An 11,312-nucleotide genomic window follows, 5' to 3' on the forward strand; every position below is an offset into this window, starting at 1 on the left:
TGAAGCTTTTGGATGTTGTAATTTAAATAACTTGGCTGGTTCTGTGTTTGGTGGGCCTTCATTCTCCAGGGAAAGATGGAAGGGAATGAAGGGATATCCACAGAGAGTGTAGTAAGGCAGCAAACACCGGGAGCCCAGTTTTCAAATAAGGACATCTCTGTGCTTCCCTTGCAAGGAGGACGTGGGTGTCTACAGATCTGCAGAACTGGTTGGGACAAGTGGGCAACTTCCATTTGGCTCCAGGGGTTGGAGCTGGTCCTGACTGTGTGAACGCTCTTTCTTGTAGAGTGTCATTAATGTTGAATTGTGAGGCAGGAGGTGAATGTGGGGGTGTGGACTCTTGCAAGTTAACACCAAGGGCTGTAGTCTGTTCTTCACTCAAAAACCCCTTCTTTTGCTTGTACTTGCAGCTAATTGGAAAGGTGTCTTCAGGCTTGAAAATTGGGCTCTCTTTAGAAAAGGACTTCTGTGGGACTGTAAGGAGTCTGAAATGTGTGCTGCTTATACACAGAGCTTCTGTGCATGGAAAGCCAAGTCTGTGGTAGTAATTTACTACATTGGAGTTGTTAACACAGTCATTTTGCTTTTCCACTGGAATTTCCCACTCCAAATTTTATAGTGAATGGGAGCCATAGAAGTGCTCAACTTTGAAATAAGCTTAAGAATGTGCTGTTAAACTTAAAATCTGCACAGAAACTCTCCTCTCCTTATGCTCTTGGGCTAGTTTTGTGTTACCTTTTTGCCCTTTTGTAGTTATTCTTTACTACTTTCCTCGATCTGAAACCAATTCATTTTTTATAAGCATCAAGGCGGAGACCACAGGGTTCAGATTACACTTCTACTTCGGAGGAGGAATATGGCTCAAATCACAGCTCCCCTAAACACAAACGCTCCCATACTTCAACAGCCACACAAACGCCGAGGATACGTGGCTCTGGGCTGAGCAAGCAGAAGCACAACGGCAGAGAAACGGATGATGATGAAGATTTTGATGACCACCCTGACCCCTACAACTTCATGGCACAAACAGCAGAAATAGCAGAAATAGCCAGGTGAGGTGGGGCTTGCTGTATTGACCCAGATGTTCAAAATGGGTTGAGTTTTCCTTGGTGTTAAAATCACACCCAGATATGGAGGTAGAAGGAGATGCACTCTCTCCTGTTTTTTGTGTGCCTCCCATATTCAACATGAACTTTTTCAGACTTGGAAAGTTTTCATGAAGCTTTACAGCTAGGATGTGCTGGTTCTACCTTCTCCCTAGAAAATGCCAAGGCGCAGGGCATTGTTTTCTTGGTTTGTTTCTTGTTCAAGCTGTGGACAGGTCTCCTCTTGTAGCTTGAAGTCTGTCAAAATATGTAACTGTCTATACCTGCTTATTGCTGCTTTCTGCTGGAAGTTTCCTGCACACATGGATTGGCTGGTGTGAGCTGCCCCAGTTCTCTGCAGAGGAAGTCAAATGGATTAGCAAAGACTGAATATGTAAACTATTGAAGCTGCTTTGCCTGAAGCCACCGAGGGAGCAGTAAGCAGTTGCTGTGGGGCAGAAACCTCTTTACTTGGCACAACTGAATCCAGACCTGTCTAGGCCCTATGTATAAACGAATGGTTGCTTAGCTTGATGTCCCTGGGTACAGGACCTGTTGTATACTGGTGATCTGATGGTTGCCTGGAGGACCTTGGCGGTAAAGCAAATAGATTCTTTTTTTAAACTGTGGCATTTGAGGTTTGACATCTCTAATATGCAACTGTGTTATGCCAACTTTCCAGAAATACTGGTCTTCAGTTGTACTGGTCATACTTGAAATACTTTTGACTGAGGAAGCCATCTTCTGTCTGCTTTTGGTCAGCATTTCCACAGCACCCATATCACTTGCCGCACTGATCTCAAAACGGCTTTTCTTGCCTGAACGTTGCTGTCAGGCTGCTAGAAAGTATGTCAGCCTTCAAACCAGGCTGTGTTACCTGTGCCACACTCAGTGTGCATGTGGGAGACGCTGGCTTCCCTCCGTTCCTAGCCCAGGAGAGTGCTTCGGGTTGCAGCAACTATAAATACAATGGTTGCGTCAGACTTGTCTGGCGCTGCACGTTGCTGGGCTCGGTCACAGAGTCTGCGTCGTAATTGCAGTTCTGATTTCCGTTGCTGCTCCCAAATTAACTGGGAGGGGTTTAGAGGAGTCGGAGAGAGTTAAAAGGGAAAATGCCACTTGTTTACAGTAAGTGAATCACATAATGGATGTGTTTGGTGACAGCTCTATCCAAACCAGCACAGATAGGGGGCACCTTAGGCAGGCAGATCAAACGACTTTTTACTAGTTCAATTATGCATTTTCTTTCTGAGGAAATGTTTTGATGAACTGATAGTTTTATTACAGTGCTTGGTTTTTCGAATTAAAGAGGAAAGTGTCTTTTAGATGAAGCTAGCTAGCTGGAAGATTTTTTTTTTTTTCTCTTAGAAGCTTTTTGTTAAAATTAACCACAACAGCCATGGTTGGTCTGAAGGGATTTGGGTTTTTTTTAAGCTCGTTAGCAACAGTCCAGAGACTTAGAAATTGTTTTTGAGATCTAGAGCGAGTGCTGCAGTTACTGAATGCTAACTGGATACCTGTCAAAGGGCTTGAAATTTCAAGATTTGGTTTCTGAAAACCAGATCCCTCTAAGGTATGCTGTGCTTACCCTGGTAATCCCTCATCCCTTCTGGAGACTGTGGAGGTATACTTTGATTTACAGTCTATGAACCACAAAGGAGAAGAAAGAGAGTTTTAAATTTTATTATTTAAGTAATAGAGAAAAAAGCTTTTCCTTGTATGGGCTTTTTAAGGGAGAAGAAAGAAGCCTTAAGAAGAAAAAGGGGCTGTGTTCTATTAAAAAAAAAAAAAAAAAAAGAACTAGAGTGGATGGGGGGGAGCATTAACATGATTCTTCTTTATGGATTGTCTCCAACACTTTCTGGTAGTGTGTAGTCACTCGAATTTGCTTTATATCAAATGTCTACTTTAAAGCTGGGTTCAGGAGTGGTGTGGATTTATTTTCTTTCTCTTCTATGCAGCCAAGAGTATTCCTCATCACCCTGCCAAGGCACCCCCCAAAAAACCTGCTTTCCCTAGCCTCTGTAGCAGTTATAATTCATACAAACTTTTGGTGGCTGCTTCCTTTATATTTTATGCAAGGCTTATACAAAGCTTGTTGTATCATGTGTCCTAATGGCTCTGCTGCATGCCCTGTGCTTCAGACTCAGCCAGACCTTGGTGAAGGATGTGGCTATCCTTGCTCGAGAGATTCACGATGTTGCTGGAGATGGGGACTCACAGAGTTCATCAGGGACGGGACAAAGCACCCTCAGCTCTCTGCCCAACACTCCTGCTTCCACCATATCAGCGAGAGAAGAGGTAAGATCCCATATGACAGAAATCTCCACCTCTGAGTGCGAGCAAGTGCGTGGGGTATGGTTGCGGTGGGAGACCAGGGCAGTATCCCCAGTTGCTGCAACATTAGAAGAACCTCACCCCCTGCCCCCTGAAAAAACACCAGCAGAAGGATTGACTGCAGTCTGTTTAGCGTGCTCTTTATTTTGCCCTCCCCAGTGCTACAGCCAACGTTGCAAGAGGTGGGAGCAGGCTGAATGGGTCAAGAGCTATACTGGATCTGGGCAGGTTTGGCTTTTGTTGGGGGCATCCTTACTGTGCCACCAGGAAGTAGGAGAACACTAGTGTCAAAATGTTATATTCCTCATATTATTTTCTGTAGGATTTCATGGCCTTTAGTCACGCTTTGGTTCCTGAAGTTTGCATGAGGAACAGGATGGGGTGGGGGCATGCTGTGCTGCTATACCAGGGAGCTTGAGCCTCCCTTCTTGTTCCAGATAAGGCACTGACGGTGTGCTCTGGCTGCACACTCTGTATCAGCTCTCTATTTTGTACCTCTGCTGTGTCCTTTCTGTCAGGGCCATTGAAACGCTGTGCAGCTGTTTCTTGAATCTCCTCCCCCTGTCGGGGTATTGATGGGTAAGGGCAGGGACTCTGCTCTCCAGACAGCAAAGTGGGCATAGAGGAAGGCAGTTAGCCTGGGAAGTGCTGTCCTCCAGCCTTCACTGAGCCTGTGGCTTCCTCCCAAACTGTGTATCACAGTTTTTCTGCACTGGAGTGGGGAGGCCATTTCTTAATTTGGCTCACCAGTGCTGCAGTGTAGGGACTCAGCTCAAACTTGGCTGCAAGGTCACCAGGAAGCTCCAGCTGCTTAAAGCAAAATTGCTGTTGCTGCTGTTTAAATCCCAGTTCCCTCCTGTCTACCACCATTTTGGGCTTAAAAAACCACACAGGGCTCTTTATCTGCTGTTCACATGGGCCTCTTTGATTGTTGTGGGAATTACAATTTGAACGTAAGCAGGGTTCAAAGCTGAGGACCAAACTTGCTGCCTTGTCAAGTGAGTACTCGGAGGCCCTGTCACCCTGCAGTGATCATCACAGCAGTGAAGCTGCAAAGCAGAAGTTTAGGGAGATACCCAGAATATCAGGCAAGTGTGGCTTGCTTGTTAAGCCAAGGTCAGCTGCAGCTTGCTCAGGGAGGTTTTTTTTTCCCGGGGCTGGTGGAGCCGCAGTGCACAAATATTTTGCAATAACTTCAGGCTCTGAGATAGTGTTTTACTGCTTCCGTTGCCGTGCAAGTGCCACACCTACAAAACTGCCTTTTGCATTATTCTTTTTGAGCAGTTAAGGTGACAAATCTACATTACTTCTGACTTGCAAATGATACGTTTGCTTCGGGTTGGTAATAAACAATGCTCAGCACCAATTTCTTTCCAGAAAAGCAGAGTTTCTACTGCTTTGTCAGGTGCCACTGAACGGTGCAGTTTTAAGTCAGTATATACAGAGGAATGTTCCCTGCTGCTAGAGGAGGAAGAACACCTGCAAAAAAAGTATGTTTCTACTCTGTGCAAAACGATGGGGTCCAAAGTTCGAGGTAGTGATGCTGAATAGCTTGCCAGGATTGCTCAGACCCAGGCGATCTGAGGGTTTCTCTGTATCTCTGTGGCTTTGCAGTGCTGCTGTGGGCTGTGTGGGATGTGCCCATCAGCCCCCTCGCAATGCTCTGGAGAACCAATATAAGGCTGGAGGTAATGCTCTAGGACGTACCCACTGCTAGAACCATTTTTTAGGTCTTACGCTGGTGTAAATATAAAGAAGCAGTGGTAGGAGTCTGTGAAGGCAGGTCAGGAGCCATAACCTTTGGTATGTTCAGCCAGTGGTGGCTGAAACCACCATAAAGGCTTTTAACTAGATTTGCTCCAAATAGGGTTGAATAAGATTGATTTCAGTAGGGCCAGCGGCTGGGAGGCTGTTTTAGTTACACCCAAAATGCTGATATATGTCACTGGAGCTGCCCTTAAGTTAGCACTGGCCACGAATGGGTTAAATTGGCAGGAATTTCTATTCCCGATGCTGGAATGTAGAGCTGAATGCTGAATACCTTGGGATCCATGTTATGAATGGGAGTAATATTAACTGATGTGTGTTTAATAAACACAAATTATGTCTTTGGAACTGGACTAGAATCAGTGGACACACTTCCCTCAGTCTGGGTGCTGCTGAATCTGTGATAAAATAACTATTTTGACTTAATGCAGGGAAGTTGCTAGGAAATAGTGGAAAATGAGTGTGTGTGATGCTAAACACTGAATTTTGTGAGTGTTTATTAAGCAGCTTTATATTAAGTATTCTAGGAAAGGACACAAGGATGAGAAATAGCTGATACATATTGAAGCATCTGACAAAATTTGTGAATAAGAAATATTTTCTGTGTGACTGTTTCTTATACTGCTCTGGCTCTCGCAGTGTTGTATGCCATTCTGCTACCTCTTGATTTTCTACTAGTAAATATTTATACCTGTGCTGATAAAGTGGGGGGAAATGCAGGAAAAGTAAGTGCTGATGCTGGAATCACTTTTGAGGATTTAATGTCATACTGGAAGCTTCACTTTGGACCAGTGTGTGGCACAGCAATTCCTCAGCCTCAAATGAACTGCTTTTTCAATTACTTTTATTATGAAGCTTGGTTAAAGGTTCAAATAATGAACATTCTCTTAAAAGTTAAGATGGAGCATTAGATTAAAACCTTATTCTTCATGTTCTGTCCTTTCAGGTCCAGTGTTGGCTTGGATGTTTTCCAGGGAGGTTTTCAGTTCCATAGTGGATGTTTGGGGTATTTTTGTTGGGTTTTGTTGCTCTCGGCTGTATGGTATATAATAGCCTAGATTCCTGACATACTGAGCTGAGTACTACTACAAATCAAGCAAAAAACCCCAAACAAACCAAATAAAGGGTCCAGCAAGGGTGAAACCTTCCTGCTTCCTGTTTACCAAATCCATGGTTTGTTTGGGATGCCTTGTGGGCCTGTAGTTTTTACAGGACCCGGCTTTCTGCAGAGCTGAGCAGTCAAACTGAAAGCTCAGCTGCTGCAAATGTCAAGTGGGTCATCCCAAATCACTGGCCACTTCTGCAACCTTTAGCCTTGCGTGAAATTCTTTTGCTTGGTCTTTTTTTTTAAAGTTGATAATGATATAGCAAAAACCTAAGAGCCCAATTATGTTTAAGTTGTTGTTTAATGTACACAGTATGGATGTTTGTATGGCAAGAGGAAATGCTTACGGGTGTGACAGGATGGAAAACATGAAGAGAGATCAGGTCACATATGAAAACCTCCTGGTGCTGGGGGAGCAGGTGCTGTCCTCACCGTGTTTTCAACGGGTGGTGCTGAGAACTGCTGGACTGTAGGAATATCTCGTTCCATTCTGATGCTGTTTCATTGTTGTGAGCAGCCTACCTTACTGTTTCTGCACTTCAGGAAGGGATGCTTAGAAGCTTATTTAGCTAAACATTTTGGCTGTTGTGCCCCTGTGCCGTAATACCTCATACCTTCTGCCTGTGTATAACCCAAGTGCTATTGCATGGAGTGTGGGGAGCCTGGACCTTGGATGGCACAGGGTTTCCTCACAAGAGCTGTGTGCTTTGCCAACCAGAAAGCCTCCCGGGCTGTATGTTTAGCCCCTTATCTGTGCTCAGAGGGCTGCTGAATTTCATTCAGCACAGTCTGTTTCAAAGTAACTGGAGAGCTGCTCAAAGCCACTTCTGGTTGGTGACCAGGACCCTCATGGGCTTCAGTGCATGTGGGAGGTGGGTATCGAGTACTGATCCTCAGGAATGTGCTTTTGGGAATGTCGACTCAAAATAACCCCAAACCATGTGTTCTCTTTTGATACTTGCTGTCACAGTCACTCACTAGCATTGATCTCTTTGTTTCTGTTTTAACACAGATTGCTCGTAGATCTTTTCGGCTGGCATATCCATCTCAGGTGCACTTTCCATCCCATTATTTTTGTATCTCTGTCTTGTCACCATTATTTTCCTCCCCTTCTATCAGAGTTTTTGTCTCTCAGTCAACCAAACAGGACTAGCTGTCTTGTCTTTTCTGTTCTTTCTGTTAATTATTTGCGTTGTCAGTGGTTTTTGTATTGCTTTTTCATCTCTTCCATGTGTTACTAAATGGTTTCTGATTAATTTTAGTGTTGCTTTAATGTTGCATTGATATATTAAAACATAAGATGGGAAAATAGGGCCTTTTTGAGTTTTAGCTAAATTTAAAAAAGGCAAAAATGTACTTTTCAACTACATACTCAAAATTATAAAGTGAAATAGCCCCACTGAGTTTCACAGGATGACTCCCGTGGGTAGATGCTTGCAGGATTGGGGTCTAGTAATTTACTTAGGAACCCATACCTGTCTGAACAAGACTTAAATGAATCAATGTTCCCCTGGGGCTTGCCTGAAAATCTGCAGTACCTGCAGTAAGTGCCTGTGTGCCTCCTTCCCTACTAATTTTTAATGACTCATTACTCATTATTTCCAAGTTGGTGCAGCACATTCCAGAAGCAAGTCTGAACTACCAGAAAGTGCCTCCGGGATCAGTGGAACTGAAGGATTTTGACCAAAATATGAACGATAATAGAGAAGATGATCCCTCAAGAAAAACGAGGACAAGAAACCGTGAGGAGGCAGGCCACCTTTTTATTTACTTTATATATGACATTGCTTTAAGCTGCAGTGTGTATACCTGCTCTTTCTAAGCTGCCAAAGGAGGCTACTCCAAAAATAAAAAAAGTGCTTCTCAAGAGCCTTGACTTGTAGGTTTAGAAACAGTGTTTAAAAAAGAAAAAAAAAAAAAGAGGAACAGAATCACCCTTCTTGCCAGTACTGACTGGAAGTTTCCTCTCTTGTGTAAAACTCCGCTAAAACCTGAGGCTTGGTCACTGGTTTGGGAAGAGGCATTCAATGTCAGAGCTCACTTATTTCACTGCTGTTTTAAAGAAAACCACAAAAATCTCAGTGACACAAAAATCACCTTCGTTTTCTGCAACCAGTATCCTGGTTAGAGCTGGCCATGAAGCAGCAGTGGCAGAATCAGGACCTTGTGAGGAGTTTCTGCAGCTGGGCTTGAGTGCTGTGGCACAGCTGGTTTGCTGTGTGGTCCCCTACAGATGGCAAAGTCAAAGCCACTTCTCCCCCCAACATAATGATTGCAATTTTTCTGGGCTGAGAGCAGGGTGACCTAGAAGTCATAGGGATGATGCTGAAGGGTGAGGAAGCCTGACCTGAAACTGGAGGCTGGGGCAGGTGTTGGGGTGGGGGTGTAGCGGGGTGATGGTGCCAGAGAGAGGAGTAGCAGGCTGCTGATGCAACCCTTGGCTGTTGTTTCTGCTTGTTTTCTGCCTGCTGGCTCTAGTTGGGTAGGAAGAGCTGGGAGAGAGGCTCCAGGGAGACAGGGCTGGCAGGAGGGGAGAGCTGGGCTCCAGCACAGGCACTCAGCTGCTCTGGAGGTGGAGTGTGGCTCAGGTGGGAGGATGGGGATGTGAGCTTAGGCTGAGCCACTGGCACCGATCCTATCCTGTGACTGATTGAAGCAATCCCTTGCTCTCCTGTCGAGGGGTGCCAAGGCTGCATAAAAGATGCAGGTTCAGAGTGCCCTCAGTTGATGTGGACTTCCCTGGCAGAAGCCTGGGGGTATCTGCTGAGCCACAGGACTTGATTAGTTGGGGTTTGATGGTTTGTTGTTGTTTCTAACAAAGCAGAATATAAGATGGTGGGATCCCTGGCTGTGGAGGTGGCTTGAACTCATATAAATCATGTTAGATGGTTTCACTGAGACTGCTTGTGGGACTTCTTGTATTGTGATTTGGCTTTGGGGGGAAGGTTGTGGGGTGTGCCTGTGAGGCTTGGAAAGTTTTAAGCTTTTTGTTTCAGAAATGTTTAAATGGTTACATTACTGCAGACAACTGTCTCTAGAAAAAAAAATCTGAACAAGTTAGTATTAATCTTTTTTCCAAAGTGCTGCAACAAAGCTGCATGTCATCTTCATCTAACTTGAGCTTCAAGTATCACCCACATAGATGATGATGATGTTTCAGTGGAGATCACTTACTGTAAAAAAATTTCCAGTTTTGTAATATGCCACTTTTGCTAGAAGTTCGCTCATTTTCCCTTATATTTTAGGTAATCTTTGACAATCTGATGTTGAACCCAGTGTCCCAGTTATCACACACAATCCGTGAAAATACAGAAAACCTAGCTGAAAAAATGAAGTAAGTAACTTTTTGTCCCTGGCCTGAAATGTTGACTTGCTGCCTGTAGAAGATAATGCATTGTCGCCTTGGAACGTCTTGTTATCAAGATGCGGGGAATCTAGATGTAGGAAACTGTGTGCAGTGAACAAGAGGCAATATGATTATTTGCTATCTCTTTTCCTCATATATTTGGCCTTTGGAATTTTAATGCTGGATTTGTAATCCCCATTGATGCCTTAACTTTGAAATGTTGCCTGTCTAAAGATACAGCAGAATATTGCTGGATTGTCTCCTCTTTCCTTCTCTGTCCCAAGGCTCTAAGAAAGCCTGCAGGTCACCAAGCTTATGAAATCTCTTCAAAGCTTGTTGTTGGTATAGAAGACATCAGTTAGTAAAGGACTTTGGACTGTTCCTAAATCAGCTGAAAGGCACTTTATCCAGTCACTAATCCACTAATCTCCTTTGTTGCCACATCTTGTGATAATTAAGTCTTTTAAACGATCAGCTTTTGCATGGCAATTTTAAGACCTGCTCCACTTCTTGTGCTGCAGGATTCTGTTTCAAAACTCAGAAAGGACCTGGGAGGAGATGGAGGCCAAAATGAATTCAGAAAATGAAGTGCCAATTCTGAAGACATCAAACAAGGTAAGACCATGCAAACAAGTGAAATACTGAAGGCTTTCGTCCATGAAAGCTTTGTAAGAAAGCAAAACAACAAGCTCTGGCCCTTTTCAAATCCGTTTCTGAAATTTCTAGTCCATTTGCATGTGTTGAACTGCTGGGTTTTGTTGCTGTTTGAAATGTGACGAAGTGAGTTCCTTCAGCTGTCGTGTTTCACCAGACTTCCCCTCTTTCTTTGTGATTCATCTTCAGAGACCCAGTCCCTTAACAGATGTTCAAGTTCAGGGTCATTAGGCCTCATTTAAATATCTCCTAAAGCATCACCTACCATATGGTTGCCACAGCTTCGGTTGTAGACAGGTGTTTCTCACGAATGTTTGTTTTCTTCACTTGGAACAGTTTGATAATAGGGCAATAAAAAAAGCTTCAGCCCTAGGGTGGTGTTTGTGCTCTCAGGACCTCTTCTTGTCATTGATGGGAACTGACAGTGGTACAATAATGGACCCAGTAAATATGTTTAATGCTAAGTGTACATACAACACTGTACAAGACCTGTATAGCTCAGTGCTACAGCAGTATATGTGTGGTCAACTGCTTTGTCTGGTCTAGGAGCTGAGTTTACAAATATCTCTGTGTATTTGGTATTAAGGGGGATGTGAGGAACCTTTGTACAGTTAATCTGGTTAACATGTCAAATCTAAAAACCGCTGTGGCTATGAGCTGGGTGGTGAAATGATGCAGAGCAGAAGTCCCTGTGCATTGACCAAAAGCACCTCAATACAGATGCTAGCCTTGTCTTTTCTGTTAAACATGCAAGGTTGGAACTGACTTGAATCTGATGATCAGATAAAGCAGAAAGAGTTAAGACTAGATTCCTGGGTCAGTTGAGTGCTTTGTTGCTTAATTTTCCATTCTGATGCTTTTGTTTCTAGGAAATCAGTTCTATCCTGAAGGAGCTTAGGAGAGTTCAAAAACAGCTTGAAGGTTGGTCATTTAAAATGTTATTTTTGTCTCTCAAATGCCAGTAAGTTGCACGAAATAAAATGGCTTGATTTGCCAGTGAGAGCTGGGAAAGGATGCA

General features: G+C 43.8%; 1 protein-coding gene across 9 annotated transcripts in view; it reads left to right on the top strand.

The window, feature by feature from the left end:
• CEP170B (centrosomal protein 170B) overlaps window positions 1–11,312 on the top strand; it is a 59,011-nt gene that overhangs the window by 42,849 nt on the left and 4,850 nt on the right. For 3 of the 9 annotated variants that reach the window (XM_026848977.1, XM_026848978.1, XM_026848980.1), the window contains 7 exons: window positions 803–1,052; window positions 3,230–3,386; window positions 7,307–7,345; window positions 7,901–8,044; window positions 9,540–9,628; window positions 10,162–10,255; window positions 11,164–11,215. In XM_026848977.1, the coding sequence (XP_026704778.1) occupies window positions 803–1,052; window positions 3,230–3,386; window positions 7,307–7,345; window positions 7,901–8,044; window positions 9,540–9,628; window positions 10,162–10,255; window positions 11,164–11,215 (825 nt within the window). The remainder of the gene's footprint in view (window positions 1–802; window positions 1,053–3,229; window positions 3,387–7,306; window positions 7,346–7,900; window positions 8,045–9,539; window positions 9,629–10,161; window positions 10,256–11,163; window positions 11,216–11,312) is intronic. The other 6 variants (XM_026848981.1, XM_026848985.1, XM_026848979.1 and 3 more) reach the window with 3 other exon arrangements.

This window comes from Athene cunicularia, assembly GCF_003259725.1.
Source record: "Athene cunicularia isolate RWA chromosome 5 unlocalized genomic scaffold, athCun1 chr5_part1, whole genome shotgun sequence".
NCBI lineage: Eukaryota > Metazoa > Chordata > Aves > Strigiformes > Strigidae > Athene > Athene cunicularia.